The sequence below is a fragment of the Kogia breviceps genome, chromosome X (assembly GCF_026419965.1).
Source record: "Kogia breviceps isolate mKogBre1 chromosome X, mKogBre1 haplotype 1, whole genome shotgun sequence".
Taxonomy (NCBI): domain Eukaryota; kingdom Metazoa; phylum Chordata; class Mammalia; order Artiodactyla; family Physeteridae; genus Kogia; species Kogia breviceps.
In genome coordinates, this window is record NC_081330.1 from 43,975,694 (window position 1) to 43,994,840 (window position 19,147).

A 19,147-nucleotide genomic window follows, 5' to 3' on the forward strand; every position below is an offset into this window, starting at 1 on the left:
ATAAATATTGTTTACAAAAGATGTCAAGCACTAAAGAAAAGGTTTTTAATGGATATCTAAATAAATTAAGAAGTGGTAGGACTTCCCTGGTAGTCCAGTGGCTAAGACTCCACGCTCCCAATGCAGGGGGCCTGGGTTCGATCCCTGGGTTTGATCCCTGGGTTCGATCTAGTTTGTCAGGGAACTAGATCCTACATGCCTCAACTAAGAGCTCGCATGCCACAACTAAAGATCCCGCATGCCGCAACTAAGACCCAGTGCAGCCCAATAAATAAATATTGTTTTTAAAAAGTGGTGAAGTGGTAAAGTGTGTAGGAAACAAGCAGAATCTTACTTGTAAGAAGCATTCTGCCTTGAGGATAGTGTCCAGGAAGTTGGTAAATTCTTTTCCATGTTCATAATTATTCACCTTGTACCAAATACATTCTGGAACAAAAATATTAAACATAAGGCTCCGGTTGCATAACAGTAAAAACTACACAAAACATAACCACCACAACTCTAAAGTGACAAATAAATGACAAATATAAACAAGCTATCTGTCTCATACATCCTAGTCAACTCTCACTGGAGACTATAATATATATGTGGAAGTGATAGTGTGATGTTTCTCAAGAACTTGGTAATACAGGGGGAAAGCTTACAGTGAAAAAGTAAACTAGTAAATGTCACATATAATGAATGTGATTAGCTTTATGCCACACAGTAATCCAAAAGACTATAAGTGTATGAATTAAAAGTTTGAGAATGCCTAAACTTCAATTAGGGTGAGATGGGGGTAATCTAAGGGTGGCAGAACTTTAGTTAGTGGAAATCTAACAAACTGTATCACATCCTATGTAAAGAAAGACTGAGTAGGAAAAGGAGAGTTATCCTGGAACCGACTAAAACTGACCTTAAACACTTGAAGAGTTGGGATTTACTTACCCAGGAAATAAATATTCTGGTGAACTCAATACTATGTTTAGAGAAATCGACCTCCTTGGAGGAACGAAATGATCAGGCTTTACTATGGCCTGGATGAAAAACTCCCTCACTGCCTTTTCCTTCAGTTCTATAATTAAGAAACTTACTGATGACTAATGTGGCCCCCATATATATTGATAGCAGAGACGAGCTATTCTAGTCGGCAAACATGAAAATTTTGGTCACCAGAAAGAATTACTTCTATTATGAAATAAAAAGTTGACATTCTGGCTTACACAACAGTCTCTGAGTTTGGTTAGCATTAATCTGATGGTTCTGGGGGCTTAACAGCAAGTTTCTGAATATACAAAGATGAAGAGGCCTTGGACTGTGACAGTCATCAAAGTGGAGCCACCCAGTGAGTTTTGGTGGTCATCCAGCAGTGTTTCCTTAACAATACACCTCCTTTCTTACTACCCCTTAAAATTACAACAACAGCAGCATTCAGGCTCTGAATACACAATTACCGGAAAAATAATTACAGCATATGAAGGCTCCTCCTGTCTAGAAGTTGGCACCCTTTTAAAAGAAACCCATTTGTAAACCAACTTATTCCTTCTTCATTCATCTAACACGTCTAAGTATCAATTTTTACCTTCTTGTAATGTTTGACTCAACCAGTGATAGAGCCTCAGTAAGACTGACTCATCTCTGACACAGTTAATATAGTGTAGTAGCAGAGAGTTGTTCAGCACTGCACCCATCTGAGAAGGCAGCTGCAAAGACAGAACAATCGGTCAACTGTAAGTATATAAAAAGGAGATCAGAGCAACAAGGAAGTCATCAGATAGGAAATATATAACAAAAATAAAGGCCATGAAGATCAAATGGAAAATGCAAATAAGCACATGGTCCAGTCACATACCTCTAAGCAATGGATGTTCTGTAAGAGTTGAGGGAAGCTTTTAAGCTGTTCCAGTGGAAATGATCCATTGCTACTGAAATAATCAGAAAGATTCATCCCCTTTTCCCCACTTTCTCTACTGTAGTTACGGGAATTTAGCACTGGTATAACCGAGTGAGAATTCCATTTCTATAAAAGAAAGATAATAAAACAATCTATCAATGGACTAAGCAGATTACAAACTATAAATGTAAAAGCACTTGTTAAGGTGGTTTAATGAATGGAGTCTGAATATAGTTTGCATAGAATACTGGGTAATTAAAATGTACTTAAATATCTATAATCTCTTCCAACATCTGAACGGTTATTGTTTGAATTTAATAAAAGAAGACTGTGCAAGTCACTTGGGGTTTTAGATACTTACTCTTTTTACAGGATGGACATTAGCTAACATCAATATTAGAGGTTCTGGAGGAAGTCCCTGATTCCTTTGCCTCACAGCAAGTAGAGCTGTCTTCCACAGATTCTCTGAATTCTTAAAATAGATCTATAAATTTGAATGTAAAGTACACGAGAGGAGGTATCCATAAGTCGGAACAGCATAAAACCTAAAACTCTTCATTAATTGAAAGTATATTAATTATGAAATATTTTACACCCATGCAAATCCATTTAAGTTTTTTTTTCTAATCAGGAATCTATTACATTGGATGGAATACATTGAAAGGAATCAAAACGAAGTGCTAATCCCTAAAAATCTCAGAAACAGTGCCACAATATTAGATCTTAAAACAGTATGCTATAAACATTTTAGTCCAAATCTATAAATTAACTTACTCAAAACAACATATTCCTATCTCAATATGACTTACTGCTCGTTAATCCCTTACCTTCTTCCTCATAGGCAAAGATACAGAAATCAAAGTAGGAACAAAGAATTTATATAGTGACAACAAAGCCTGGAGATGAGGCTGCATTCCCTGAAATAAAATAAGAGTTTTCAATTTTCAATTCTGTGGCCAGTAAGAAAAAAATGTAACAATAAAATAAAATGATTAAACATATATTCAGACCCTAATTTTATTATGTGATATAGCTATAGGAAGATGCTATAGAAAATCAAGGAATAGAAACTCAAACATTTAAATCAACTATCATAAAGCAACCCTCACCAACTTGTCATCTTCTCTTTTATGACCTTTTTCCATATTTTACTTCTTCCTTATATTTTGTCTCTCCTTCTCTGCCAGTGCCTTAGGCTTACCAGTCATATCTGCTAGCATGGCTTACTCTCACTGGTATAATACTCAGGACTCAAAGTTTACTCATTCTCGATTTAGACAGGAAGGTGGAAGGACAAAAAGGGAAGCCAAGAAAACAGAGCAAAGGAAATATTAATACCTTAGCATCATGATTCTTGGAAAATTCACTAGGATATCTAACAAGTGGTATGCAGAAGTCAAACAGCTTGATATAACTGAAAAAGGTCTTTACAAAAACATTAATTTTATGACAGAAGTCCTTACTGCTGGGTATCTGTGTTTGATATATCTGGCTATCCAGCGGAAGCATACCACTCAAATTCCAAGGAAGAAACCAAACTGTTTTATTATATTACTATTTTGTTGAATCAAATACTATACAAAATAAGGAAGGCAGAAAATGGGGATTAGAAATACAGTATTCCTATTTTATAATAGCTTCCTGAAATTAAATTTATGATAACAAAACCAAAATGACCCAGGCTATCTATGCTAAAATATCTTCTGATCTCTGTACTCATTATCAATTAGTATCAGAGTGTCTGCTTTGAGATGGAATGTTTTTGAAAGAGCAAATACTTAGGAGTGGAGAGACCTTTAGAACTTATTGTCTAGTTAACTAAACCTATCTTTATTGTTAAAAAGTTAACACTTGCTTAAAAGAAAGAGAGAGAGAGACTTCCGGTTAAACATGGCATACTGAACATACATGTTTAATTCTGGGTCCTCATAAAGCCCCACTAAAAAGTAAAGGAATGGAAAAAGGCATAAAGCACAAGTTCAAAGAGAACAAGAAGGCAGACAATAGCACATGTGAGGTCTCAACAAGATTTTGGAACCTCAAATGAAGATGGACAAACAATAACCAACTTAGCAGAATGGAGAAAACGAAAGCTAAGGCAGCAACAGAAAAAGCCTCAACAGCAGCAGATTCATGCTTGAGAACTCCCAGAAAGGCTCAGGAATTTGAGGGATCAGATATCTTTGAAAAGTGGAGGTGCAAGAGGGCTGAAAAACAGAAGGACTGGTTGAAAGCCTACATAAGAAGCAGTTAGAACCCCAAATTCCTTCATTACACTGGCAAACATCACAGTTTTACTCACTGAAGATAAAAGCTGGACTCATACAGTTTGCAGAACTGAGGGAGTGTACCAGAACCTTTTCCCAATCTTTTCTACTGCTTAAGTCCCAGAGTGCTAGTAGCCAGGTTTATAGCCCTGTGACAAGTAATTTTACATGTCAACTTTGCTGGGCCATGGGGTGCCCAAATCAAATGTTCTGGGTGTTTCTGATGAGATTAACATTTAAATGGGTGGACTCTTGAGTAAAGCAGACTACCCACCATAATGTGGGTGGGCCTCATTCAATCAGAAAAAGACCAGCTCTCCCAAGCAAGAGAGTATTCTCCACCAGACTGCCGACTGCTGATGAACTCAAACTGGAACATCAGCTCTCCTGGATCTCCAGCCTGCAGGCCCACCCTGCAGATGTTGGACTTATGAGCCTCAATAATTATGTGAGCCAATCCCTTATAAAAATATTTCTCTATATATACACACATCCTAGTGGTTCTGTTTCTCTGGAGAAGCCTGATTAATACAACCCTTAGTCAGGAAACAGGAGATTTTTTTTTTTTTTAATTTTTTGGCTGCATTTGGTCTTCGTTGCTGCACGTGGGCTTTCTCTAGTTGAGGCGATTGGGGGCTACTCTTTGTTTTAGTGCGCAGGCTCTAGGAACGTGGGCTCACTAGTTGTGGCACATGGGCTTAGCTGCTCCGTGGCATGTGGGATCTTCCCAGACCAGGGCTCGAACCCGTGTCTCATGCATTGGCAGGAGAATTCTTAACCACTGCACCACCAGGGAAGTCCCCAGGAGAATTTCTTAAGAAAAGTGACACCATCATCTGGGGAATTCCCCAATGAAACATCAAGATCCTACAATGAACAAGTCCTGCTCACGTACACAAGTTTCCAATGACTATTTTAGTGCTTTATTATTAAATATGGGCAAACACGGTTTACCAGGTATTTGAGAAAAGCCTCTACCATGAAAGACCAAACAAACAAGAAAGGAACTCTGAAGAAACAGAGACAAAGCTGGGAACAGAAAAAAAAATCAGCCCAAATCACACAGGTTCATGCCTGGTAGAGGGAGAATCCCAGAAACCACCCTTACCAACCTTGAACACAACACCTAACTCCCCCTTCCTTTTCCAAAGACTGCTCTCAAAGGGCCTGGTGCATATAAGATAACAACATGCCTGCTCCACTTCCCACCATTCATGCTTGCCACCAGAAAGACAATTTCTCTGTTTTGTGTCCATCATGATGGGAAGTTATGGGGCACGAATGGGTATAGAGGGGACACATGCCTCTATAGTTATCAAAAATTCACATACCCAATACATTTGCTTACATGGGCTGATTATGCCTGTTACCATTTTACATGTTCAGTCACATGTGAGCATGGCTATGTCTTCTAGGCTTGGTATTGTTGGATGTGATCAAAGTCACCAAAATCCAGCTTATCAAAACAATTTTATGAATGCATCTTTATAAATAGGCATTGATAATGGGGTAACTTAGTAATGTATTATATAGAGTATTAATAATGAAGCCATATATTTAATGTCTGGGTTAAAAATTTTTAGACACTGTACTGAGTCATTTTTTTAACTTGAACATATACTTGTCTCAGTTAATACAAATCAACAAGATCCTATTTATGGTAAGATTTTCTTATTCCATTGAAATGTTTTGCTGTTAACATGCAAAAATGTACGTCTTTTTAATAATTTCTATGAATGTGAAATAAAATTAAATTTGGACAAAAATATTATCATTACTATCCTCAGAGAGCTACGAGAAGAGACCGCACCCAGAGAGCCAAAATAGGAAGCTATAAAACAACAACAATCATTGAATTGTACCAACAGGAAACCTCACAATGGAGAAGTACACGTGTGCACATGTGTTTGTGTTTTTCATGAAATTTGAATGCCTCTACATAGGTTATGCAGGCTTCAACAGTTAGGCATAGGCACTACAACTTCCTATTGTTTTACACCCAAAGCTTCACAGACTTCTGTTACCTGGCAGGTATAGTGGAAATAACAATGCAAGAGAGCTGTAAGGACAAGAGATAATAGTCAAGGAATATAATGAAGTTTAAGTATCCAGAAAAGAATGCTTTCCTAGATCACAGCCACAGAATAAATAAGCTAGTCACTTTAATAAAATAAAGTAGTCATTTTTGACTACTCCCTAACACTTATTTTCCAGCCATACCAACCCAATTCCGTAAACCGTTTGTGCTATTTGGTATCGACCTGGCTTTGCTCATGCTGTTCCCTCTGCCAAGAGTGCCCTTCTCTTCTTTCTTGGCCTAGTTAAATTCTACTCACCATCACCACTCCTCCTTGACCTCAGTCTGATTCTGATTTTTTATTTTGTTGACTGAGCTCCCGAGGTAATTAAGTTCCTTGAAGGTAATGACACATTCGATTTTACATCCCCAAAGCCTAGCTTGGTACCTAGCACAAAGTACACTGGCCAGTCTTAGGTCTTTCCAGTACTCACCATTTTGGCCTGAAGATCAAGCAGTTTTCTCACACGAAATGGTTTGACTAGAAAAGGTAAAGAAAAGAAGTACTAGTCTGTGGTTCAGAATAAAAAGAAACCTTGTTCAGGTAGCTTCTCCTTACAACACATCAAGAATATAATTACCCTGTTCAGTTAAGCCGTTAAGCAGATGCTCTTAGATAAAGGTACTAAAAAGAATTCCCACAAAACCCTGTCATAGAACTAATGCTAACAGTTAACTTTATAAAGGCCGATACAAATGCTAATTCTACAGTGATGTAATACAACTGGAATGAAAATACTCACCATTCTCTTTTTTGGTAAGTAAATACAACAAATGGCAGACATAAGGGCACTGTCAAAATATAAAAAATAAAATTAAAAAATGATAATATATCTTGAACAGAGCAACAATGCATTTTCCTCAAATGTCAATCTTATACTAAGAAAAAAGGCTCCGGGACTTCATTGAACAATAGTTTTACAAAGCTTCTCTTTTTCATACTACATAGTAGTGATTAAAAAAAACAATAGTTTTAATTGGCATCCCTTTATGCCATTTTTAAAGTTATTTTTGGAATACAACAACAATGCAATTTGAAAACGAGAAAAAGATTCTTCTACATAACAAAAATTCATGTATTCCTTCTAGTAGGTCCATATTTATTAAGATACAAACTTAAAATTTTTATCCTGATTTCCCACTTAAAAGTATTTTCCCATGTTACTTGGTCTTCAAAATGATCATTTTCAATGATCTTAATATTCCAGTGAGTGGATATACGAGAACTTAATTAATCATTTAGCCCTCAGTTTGGCAAATATAACATAATAAATTTCTTAAACTACTGAATGATTCCTTGGTTCCCTTATACCACTTCATTTTGAGCGCCCATTTGTTGAGGTTTTATTCTAGATCAGGGGTCAGCAAATTACAGTCCACCTATTTTTGCAAATCAAGCTTTACTGGAACACAGCCGCAGTCACTCATTTATGTATTGGCCATGGCTGCTTTCTTGCTACAACAGCAGAGCTGAGCAGTTGTGACACAGACTGAATGGCCTGCAAAGCCTAAGATATTCACTATCTGGCCCTTTACAGGAAAAGTTTGCTGATACCTGTTCTAGAAGAAAACTAGAGTAGAATATCTTCAGGACCAGAGGGTGGCAGTGTTTTTCTTTCATTTAAAAAAAAAAAAAAAAAAACACAGGATAACCATAAAATAAACATAAAAACACCCAATAAATTAGAGTTCGTTAAATTAAGAATATCTGTTCATCAGATAAGGAAATAATACTCTATTGCAGGGATGGGTAAACAACAACCTGTGGGTCAAATCCAGTCCACTGCTGGTTATTGTGAATAAAGTTTTATTGGAATGCAGTCATTCATTTATGTACTTATTGTCTGTAGCTGCTTTTGCACTACACCAGCAGAGTGAGTACTTGTGGCAGAGACAGTATGGCACTCAAACCTAAATATTTACTACCTGGCCCTTTAAGAAAAAATTTGCCAATACCTGCTTTAGATGTTAGGAAACTGAAAAAGTAAATTATTAAATAGGACTAGAGAAGGCAACAAAAGCAAAGATTTTCTTTAAACAAACTCATATTTTAGTAGTCTTGATTCTAAACTTTGAAGTACAGCATTCCATATTCCCACTCCTTTACTTAAAAATGGGTTGATAAAGACTGAACATACTTGTAATAAGCGTGGATTTATATATAGGATCTTCTTGTTTTTAAAGGAAGAATACATGTTATGACCAAGTCTGCCACATTGTACACAAAATATAGTAACTTTCAGTTAAAAATAACAAAAAGCAAAAAACAAAAAAACTCACTGCCTCATATCCCTAGGATATGAACCATTAGCGATACTGTTTATCATGTTGGGTATGAAACAAGTGCCACCCTAGGCCCCAGCATTCTATCTGACATTCTCCTTTAATCACATCTAGAAAGGAAAAATTCATGTGCATCTAAGACTTTACAATTGCTTTTCTGGCAAATAGTTAACCACCACATCTCAGTCACTACAGAGTCAGGCGCCTACCAAGTTGTGACTTTTAATGCTTTTAAAAGTTAGGATCCCTATTTCTTGATCTGGGTGATATTTATACAAATATGTTTGGTTTATAAAAATTAATTGAGCTGATCACTTATAAGTAATTTTGTGTATGTATACTCCAATAAGTATTTTTTAAAAGATAGAAAAAAAGAAAAGAAAAAGAAAAAAGCAGGCCCCCTTCCCCACTGCCATGCTGAGCAAGAAACTCTCTAGTCAGCATCATGAAAACTACTCAAGTATATTGCAATTATTTGACAAACATTTATGAATAGTTCCTATTCATTCATTCACTCATGAAACAAGTACTTATTAAGCAGTGGATAAAACAGACAAAATGGTCTGCTCTTATGAAGTTTACAATACTAAATACCTGGGTTATAAGACGCTCAGTCCCTGCCTGGAAGAACTCCTAAGTATGTATCCAAAAGAATTCTAAGCAGGGACTTGTATAGGCACTTGCATGCCAACGTTTACTGCAGCATTATTCATGTTAGCCAAAAGGTAGAAACAACCCAAGGGTTCATCAACAGATAATGGATAAACAAAATGTGGTATAAACATACAATGGAATACTATTCAGCCATAAAAATGAAGTTCTGACACATGCTATAACATGGATGAACTTTGAAGACATGCTAAGTGAAAGAAGCCAGACACAAAAGGACAAATACTGGATGATTCCACTTATATGAGGCACCTAGAATAGGCAAATTCATCGACAGAAAGTAGATTAGAGGTTCCCAGGGGCTGGGTGGAGGAGGAATGGGGAGTTATTGCTTACTGGTTAGAGAGTTTCTGTTTATGGTAATACAAAAGTTTTGAAAATAGATAGCAGTGATGGTTGCACAACATTATGAATGCAATTAATAACAATAACACTTAAAATTAATAACACTTAAAAATTAATAACACTTAAAAATTTATACTTAAAATAGTTGAACTGGTAAATTTTACATTACAGAAAAAAGATAACAGGTTAAAAGAATGAAGTACTAATACATGCTGACAACATGGCTGAATCTTGAAAGCATTATGGTAAGTAAAAGAAGCCAGTAAAAAAAGACTCCATATTAGGGACTTCCCTGGTGGTCCAGTGGTTAAGACTGTGCTTCCACTGCAGGGGGCCTGGGTTTGATCTCTGGTTGGGGAACTAGGATCCTGCATGCTGCGCAGGGCAGCCAAAAAAAAAAAGAAAAGAAAAAGAAAAAAAGACCCCATATTGTATGATTCCATTTATGTGAAATGTCCAGAATAGGCAAATCTCTAAAGACACAAAATAGATTAAGAGTTGCTTAAGAACCTCTAAACAGGAAGATGGGGGTGATAGCTAAAAGGTATGAGTTTTTTTTAATAAAGTGAAAGAATGTCACAATAAAGCAAGTCACACAAATTTTTTTGGTTTCCCAAGGGGTATGAGATTTTTGAGGTGATGAAAATGTTCTAAAACTGACTCTGTTCATGGTTGCACATATCTGTGAACATACTAAAAACCAATGGATTTTACTTTGAGTGGACTGTATGGTATGTGAGTTACATCTCAACAAAGCTGTTTTAAGAAAGTATCCAGCGAGAAAAGAAATGACATACTACAATTAGACTGATTTGACAACAATGGAAAGGAGGTGCCAGTGCAATATTGTCAATGTCCTGAGAGAATTTCACTGTCACCCTAGAGTTCTACACACAGCAGAACCAATTTTCAAGAGCAAGGGCATAGTAAAGACATTTTTAGGCAAAGACAGAGTTTACCATCAAAGATTCTACTGAAAGAATATTCTAGAAAATGAGCTCGACTGAACGTCTGAGATGAAAAAACAAATGATGAGCAAAGATATTGGCAAATATGTGGGCAAATCTAAACAAACACCAACTGTGAAGAAAATAATAATGTCTACTGTATGTGTATGTGGAGGAGGACGGAGAAGAAAGAGCCAGAACTAAAACCAGATAATAGCATATAATCTGGGAGGGGTATGATCAGAGTTAAAGCATTCTAAGGTCCTTGTATCATTCAAGATGAAGGTAAAGATATTAGTTACCTTTAGACTTTAAGAAAAAAACATTAACAATTTAAACTGAGAACATTATAAAGTTATTAATTCATTAAAAATAATAAACCCATTATATGCTAGATGACATATTTTATGAAAAATAACTACATTTTCCAAACAAAAGAAAAACAGTAAGAAGGATGACACTGTTTTACATTTTACACTATATATGCATGTTAAAATGGGTACAATAACAGCTAAAACAACACACACAGAATGTGTAATTTCCAACCAAGAATGGGGGAAAACCACAATCAATCCAAAATAAGAGGGATGAGGGAAAGAATCAGAAAAAAAGCAGATCATTTAGAAAGCTCAAAATAAGATATTGATATTTCAATTCATTTCTACTATATCAACAATCACTACAAAAGTAAATAAACTAATTTTCCAGGTAAAAGTGAAAAATCATCAGACAGGATTTTAAAATAAAATCTAGTTATATGCTATTGAAAAGAGGCATCTAAGGGATTTCCCTGGTGGTCCAGTGGTAAAGAATCTGCTCTCCAATGCAGGGGACACAGGTTCGATCCCTGGTTGGGGAGCTAAGATCCCACATGCCATGGGGCAACAAAGCCCGCACTGTGAGCCTCAAAGAGAGAGCCTGCCCGCGTGCCGCAAACTACAGAGCCCATGTGCTCTGGACCCTGTGTGCCACAACTACAGAGCCCACGCACCCTGGAGCCCACGCCACAACTAGAGAGAAGCCCGCGCACCACAACGAAGAGCCCGTGCCACAACGAAAGATCCCACGTGCCGCAACTAAGACCTGATGCAGTCAAAACTATAAAAAGAAAAAAAGAAAATAAATTGTTTTTTAAAAAATAAATAAATAAAAGAGGCATCTAAGACATGAGGGCAAAAGAAGATTTTTCAAAAAACCAAGATGGTAATATACCAAGCAATATACTAGCCAATGTCAATATCAAACGAAATGACTAAAACAAAAACATTTCTAACAAAGGGCAACTCCATGATAAAGGTTTGATTCAGCAGGACACCATGAAAACTATAATTATGCATATACCTAATAATAGACTCAAAATATATAAAGTAAAATTTGACGGAACTTTAAGGGAAAACTAACAAATCTGCCTTCATAGTGGGAGATTTTCAACACACCTCACTCTAATTGATAAATGGGCAGCAACAATAACAATAAATCCATAAGGATAGAGAAAATTTCAATTCCAATAACCTTCATTCTCTCACCCTAATTCAACAATTCACCTCACTGTCACTCTGAATCTTGTCATCACATTGAATCATCCCCTCCTGAAATCTTAAACTCCAATGCTACAATTTCTATCATTCCAGTTTTTAACCCCAATACATTTCCTGAATGTCACCAAGGCATCCTGAACCTCAGCTGCGTGTGCTCCCAATCTGCCCTGTTTTGTCTGCACCTTCTCCCTTTTCTCTCTAGACTTCCTGACCCATAGGCAGTCACTCTCTTGCCTCCTTGTCCCACCCTGGAGAAATTACCTATCACAAATTCGTGCTCCCTAAACTCATCTGGGCCTTCAGACCTGTGTCTCTAACCTCCTATTTCTATTTCCACCAAAAGCTATTTCAAAATGTATACTCTCTCCTCAAACAATATTCTATCTTCCCATCCTCATTCTCAGCAGAAGACCTTGCCTCCTACTTAAATGAAACTTTGAGGAAAAAAAAATCACTAAAACCACTGGGCAGGAATTCCCTCAATCACGTCCCTTACTAACCCACAAATTTATTGACATCAACACCCATGTCTCTTCCTGTTGAAAACAAATTCCTATGACTTTAACCCTGATCCCCAGTCTAATTTTGATACCTCTCCTGTATACTCACATAGAACTCTGTGGATACTATCACAGGATTTATTATACTGTACTTATCTTCTCTCCTACTACATTTAAAGATTTTCAAGGCTCAGCCTCTTACTAGATAGCTTACCTTAGCAAAGTTACATAACTTTTCCAAGCCTCAGTTGTCTCATCTCTAAAATGGGAATATCATTTTCCATAAATCCTGGCTCTAGTCACATGACTCTGGGTAATTATTTGACTTCTCTGTGCCTCAGCTTCCTCAACTCTAAAATGGGGATAATAGTGTACACCACATAAGGCTGGCAAGAGTTTCATGTGAGTTAAAACCACTTCTTATCTGGTGTGTGTTTTACACTTATAGCACATTTCAGTTTGGCTTAGCCACATTCCCAGTGCTCACTTAGTCAAATGAAGTTAGTGGCTACTATACTGGTAGCACAAGTATAGAAAATAGTAGGTGCTCAATAAATTTTTTTAGAATATTGATGTAAGAAAAGAACTTTCAGACCCTCAGAACTGGGGAAAAATACTTTACATAGTCTAACATTTCTTTCTCTACATTTTAACATCTCTGAAAACAGAACTAATCCTAAAATCCATATCATGTGATAGTTTTAATGGCAGCATTCTACGGTAATGGTTCATAAGATAATGATGCATCTTAACACTAATGGCATCTTAGAGATGATGAAATACTGTGTATATAAAGTATTATAGTACCTGGCATATAAGCCTCATATAAGTTAATTATATGAGGCTTACAGTTAACTTATTCTTACTCATATTTGTATTTCCAATACTAGTTCAATGCTTTTCATATTATGTGGTTAATATTCATTGAGTGAATTTCTAAAGGATGTAGCCTCAAACTTTGTACATCTAAAGCCAAACATATATTCCTTCCAAAACTACCTCCTTTTCACAAATTTCCTTTTATGGTCAAAGGTACCATCAGTCTGAGTCATGCTGCCTTAAAACCTTGGATCTTTATCTCTTGACCCTTCCCTTAATCCAATATAGGTACCAAGTCAATTCTTCCTTTACAATTTCCCCTAAAATTCATCCTTTCAATTTTTCATTCCCCTTAGTCTAGGATAGTGATTCTCAAACTTTTTGGTCTTGGGACTCTTTATATTCTTAAAAATTAGAGGACCCCAAAGAGCTTCTGTTTATGTGGTTTATATCTGTTGATATTTACCATATTAGAAACTAAAACTCAGAAATTTAAAAATGTTTACTAACTCATTTAAAAAATAAGCCCATCACATGCTAACAATAAATGAAATATTTTATGAAAACTAACTATATTTTCCCAAAAAAATGACTTAGGGTGACACAGTTTTACATTTCTACAAATTTCTTTAATGTTTCTGACTTAATAGAATACAGCTGGATTCTCTGCTTCTGCACTAAATCTGTTACAATATGTTGTTCTGATTGAAGTACATGAAGAAAAGCCAGCCTCACACAGATATATAGTTGGAGAAGAAAGTAATATTTTAATAACCTTTTCAGAAAATTGTGGATATTAGTCTTTGATACTTCACTAAAACTTGGTAAGTGATAGTCTCTTAGGGAACAGCTGCAATGTGGAATCTGAAATCTTATCAATGAACCCTCTTTGTACTCTGTTCCATTCAAATTCAATGATATATCTTGAACTTTGGATGGCTCTTTTACCCATGCATAATTTCATAATATTATACTTGATAATTTGGAAATTAGTTATACCAAGCTTCCAAATATTGACACATTTCAATATACAATATCTGAAAATCTCATTCATTAATATTGCTACCATCCTCATCAGGAAAGTCTTTAAGTATTGGGAAGCTGTCAAGTTCACAGTAGCAGATACAAATTTTCCAAACTTGTAATTTTCGCTTAAAAGCTCAAATTTTATCACTGGCAAAAAATAGTGCCAGTTGTTTTCTTTGAAATGACCAGCTCACTTTGTTCATTTTCAAGAAAACATCTGCCAAATACCCAAGTCTGAATAACCACGGTTTATATGTCAGTAACTCTTTGAAGTAAAAATGGTATTCTGTGAAAAAAGCAGGTGGTTTAGCTCATAACTCAATCACACAAGTGCTCATCCTCAGGACAACTGTTGTACTTTAGTATGCAGAAGGGATTTATTTGTACTTCCCATTTCATCAAACATAATATTAGGGGGCTTCCCTGGTGGCACAGGGGTTGAGAGTCCCCCTGCCGATGCGGGGGACACGGGTTCGTGCCCCGGTCCGGGAAGATCCCACATGCTGTAGAGCGGCTGGGCCCGTGAGCCATGGCCACTGAGCCTGCGTGTCCGGAGCCTGTGCTCCGCAACGGGGGAGGCCACAACAGTGAGAGGCCCGCGTACCACAAAAAAAACAAAAACAGAAAAAAACCATAATATTAAAGATGTGTCTCACAGGTTGAAGTTTAATATAATTAATGAAGTAATTTTTACTGCTTCATTTGGGACATTATTAAGTGAAACTAGCATTTTTGTTTTTTTACTGCAGGGAAGAACACAATGACCACTAGTACAGTCTGGCCCCACTGCCCTGATTTGTGCTAGGGTGCCAGCAGTTTTATGCACCATCAGTGCAAATGTCAACACAGTGAAAATAGCTAATAACATCTTGATATTGCTATACAGATAACTTGAACTACTGAGACCTCCTGAAAGGTTCTCAGGGATCCTCAAGGGGTCCACAGAGCATATCTGAGAACTGCAAGTTTAGGATGTCATCATCATGTTAGTCTCCTAACTAGTCTTCCTGACTCTAGCCTCCATCATAATTCATAATGTTTGGCACTACTAGATACAACTTCCTACAGTGTTGCTTTCAACATGTTCTGCCCCAAGTTTTCCAGTGATTTCCCCACTGGATATAGGATAAACTTCAAATTCCTTACCATCACATTTAAAGGCCTCTACAATTTTTCCTCACGCAACTTCTCTGGCCTTACCACCCAGCACTGCCTGACACCAATTGTAATTAAGTCAGTCTGATCTATTTAAGATCTCCTGAAAAACAATTTACACAGTTCACAACTTTGCTTGAAATATTCCTGTCATATCAAACATCAAATCTCAAATCCTACTCAACCTTCACGGCCTAGCTCAATGCCTACATACTTTATGATGCTTTTTCTAATCACTCTGGTTTACAGTGTTCTTTCCTTCCTGGAAATATCACATCAATTATTATCCTCATGTTAACATATACTGTCTTTGATAATTTAACTTATATGCTGTTATTTAACTTTATCTGCTTTCCTTAGTCCCCCAACTGGATTATAAACCCCTGGAATATGGAAACTCTCTGCTAAACTTTGAATCTTCTACATTGCCTCGATCAATGCAATGAACACAGCCAATTTCTAAAAAATGAAATCAATGAATGAATTCCCTTTCCAGAAGCAAGAGGAATTCGGTTAGATGAATGGTTCACATGGTCTGTGAACTACTGATGGTCCCTGAAAGTCTTCCATGTGGACAACAGATTCATTTCTTAGAGTTATTAACGTTTTCAATGGGAATAATTATGCTATTTAATCAACATCAGTCCATTGGCATCTCATGAAAAGTAATCCTCCCCTCATTAATTCTGATGAGGTTTTCACAGTGTTAATCAAGAAACTGGAAATCATAAACAAGACCAAAAGACAACCCTCATAATGGGAGAAAATATTTGCAAATGAAGCAACTGACAAAGGATTAATCTCCAAAATTTACAAGCAGCTCATGCAGCTCAATAACAATAAAACAAACAACCCAGTCCAAAAATGGGCAGAAGACCTAAACAGACATTTCTCCAAAGAAGATATACAGATTGCCAACAAACACATGAAAGAATGCTCAACATCATTTATCATTAGAGAAATGCAAATCAAAACTACAATGAGATATCATCTCACACCAGTCAGAATGGCCATGATCAAAAAATCTAGAAACAATAAATGCTGGAGAGGGTGTAGAGAAAAGGGAACACTCTTGCACTATTGGTGGGAATGTAAATTGATACAGCCACCATGGAGAACAGTATGGAGGTTCCTTAAAAAACTACAAATAGAACTACCATGCGACCCAGCAAACCCACTACTGGGCATATACACTGAGAAAACCAAGAGGCAAGAGATATGGGAACATATGTATATGTATAACTGATTCACTTTGTTGTAAAGGAGAAACTAACACACTATTGTAAAACAGTTATACTCAAATAAAGATGTTAAAAAAAAAAAAGAGTCATGTACCAAAATGTTCATTGCAGCTCTATTTACAATAGCCAGGACATGGAAGAAACCTAAGTGTCCAGCAACAAATGAATGGATAAAGAAGATGTGGCACATATATACACATATATACAATGGAATATTACTCAGCCATGAAAATAAACGAAATTGAGTTATTTGTAGTGAGGTGGATGGACCTAGAGTCTGTCATACAGAGTGAAGTAAGTCAGAAAGAGAAAGACAAATACTGTATGCTAACACATATATGTGGAAGCTAAGAAAAAAAAAAAGGTCATGAAGAACCTAGCGGTAAGACGGGAATAAAGACACAGACCTACTAGAGCATGGACTTGAGGATATGAGGAGGGGGAAGGGTAAGCTGTGACAAAGTGAGAGAGTGGCATGGACATATATACACTACCAAATGTAAAACAGATAGCTAGTGGGAAGCAGCCACGTAGCACAGGGAGATCAGCTAGGTGGTTTGTGACCACCTAGAGGGGTGGGAGGGAGGGAGACGCAAGAGGGAAGAGATATGGGAACATATGTATATGTATAACTGATTCACTTTGTTATAAAGCAGAAACTAACACACCATTGTAAAGCAATTATACTCCAATAAAGATGTTAAAAAAAAGAAACTGTACAATAAGTGACCCAAAGGACCCTGTTGAAGTGGTTTAAAAGGGAAAAGATGACAATCATTGCTCTAGATCAGCAAAGAGACTCCAATGTGAACTCAATTCTGTTACAATTATTTCCTTAAAAAGGATATAAAGCAAATACATTAAAAATTTTGTTAATCTGAGAGACAGGTGTCAAGATGTTTGTTATGTTACTCTTTATAATTTTCTATGTGTTTCATATATTTTAAAATAAGTAAGGAAAGTTGTGTGACACTTTGAAGCACATATGGTGCATCGATATACAAGCACGTACCATTTGATCGATGCATGATGCTGTCCAATTTTTACTTACCAGTACATCATCTTGCAATGAAGCAAAAAAGAAGCCATAGAGCAAGTTAATTTGCTCCTTGTGATCAATGAAGTCAAACATTGCAACCAGCCAACGATAAAAAAGTACCTATTGAGAGACAAAATGCTTATGTTTAGAGAAATATAACTTGCAGAGGAGAGAGCTTAATTCCCCCCTCAGGGCTGTTTTAGAAGCCTCTAGCACAAAGAAGGATAACAGATTTTATCTCTCAGTAAAAATTTCTGTTTGAACAGACTCCTTGCATCAATCTACATTGTTCCAAAACTACAGGCTTTGCACAAAAGGCCACTGCCATTACTCCATAAGTGGCTCTTCCTTGCCAGCCCTTAAGTGGTTCTGAAGGACTTATCATCAAAGTGTTTAAAAAGATTACCTTGGTGCTACCAGAACACTTGCCAACACAAAGCCAAGAGACCGCCTTAACCACAGAATCTTCTGATATTAGAGTTGCTGGAATCATACACTTGAATATCCGAGTGTTTACAGCACTCCCTGGAAAGCAGACAAACTCTAAATCAAACTACATTTTAGGATCTTGACTTCTTCCTTACTATTATTAACTCTTAGTCCAAAAAATTTCACTTCACATTGAAGGCAATAATATTCAATATCTCATCATTATTATAAAACATAGTTTGAAACAAAAATGTATCTTTAACTTTTAATATAAACTATAAAGCAAAGTCTTTGGTTCTAATATTTTTATCTAACAAGGGAGGATGAGTATAGGATTTCTTGTTGGCATGATGAAAATGTTTGGAAATTAGATAGTGGTGATGGTTGCACAACTCTAGGAATATGCTAAAATTTTTTTTTAAACCCTGAATTGTATGCTTCAAAAGGGTGAATTTTATGGTACATGAATTACACCTCAAAAAAAGTCTTTTACTCCTAGGAAAATTTCAAGGACTTTTTAAAATGGCATAATAGATTCTGATCTATTTAAAGCTACTCTAAGATATCTTGCATGAGCTGCTATATTTAAGAATGAATAGATACATTTCTAGTCTCCATCCCCCACCAAAAAAGTGGGAAGGATAGCAGAATGAAACAACTATACTATTAGCTGGTAGTAATATCATTCTATATTGGTCCAATCTTTCCATCATACTCTCTTGGCTTCTATGCTATCCTCCCATCTGCTAATATAAGTGATTTGGCAAGTAGTTTTGTGTATACCCTATGTCAACTTCTGCCTATTAAGGTTTCAATAATTAAATATACATGTATATCATCAATTTCTTTTTTTGTATTTAAACATTGTTTTATTTGCATTATACAGTGGTGATCACAACCATTCACTGAAAAAAAAGTGTTCTCAACTTCTCATGCAAG

The 19,147-nt window shown here is 36.4% G+C and overlaps 1 protein-coding gene across 2 annotated transcripts in view; it reads right to left on the bottom strand.

Annotated features, from left to right (window-relative positions):
- CENPI (centromere protein I) overlaps window positions 1-19,147 on the bottom strand; it is a 44,333-nt gene that overhangs the window by 19,168 nt on the left and 6,018 nt on the right. For both annotated transcript variants that reach the window (XM_059051033.2, XM_059051034.2), the window contains exons 4-12: window positions 18,186-18,304; window positions 17,792-17,899; window positions 6,961-7,009; window positions 6,652-6,698; window positions 2,701-2,790; window positions 2,235-2,357; window positions 1,832-1,999; window positions 1,562-1,682; window positions 335-426 (exon numbers count right to left, since the gene is read on the bottom strand). In XM_059051033.2, coding sequence (XP_058907016.1) covers window positions 335-426; window positions 1,562-1,682; window positions 1,832-1,999; window positions 2,235-2,357; window positions 2,701-2,790; window positions 6,652-6,698; window positions 6,961-7,009; window positions 17,792-17,899; window positions 18,186-18,304 — 917 coding nt within the window. The remainder of the gene's footprint in view (window positions 1-334; window positions 427-1,561; window positions 1,683-1,831; window positions 2,000-2,234; window positions 2,358-2,700; window positions 2,791-6,651; window positions 6,699-6,960; window positions 7,010-17,791; window positions 17,900-18,185; window positions 18,305-19,147) is intronic.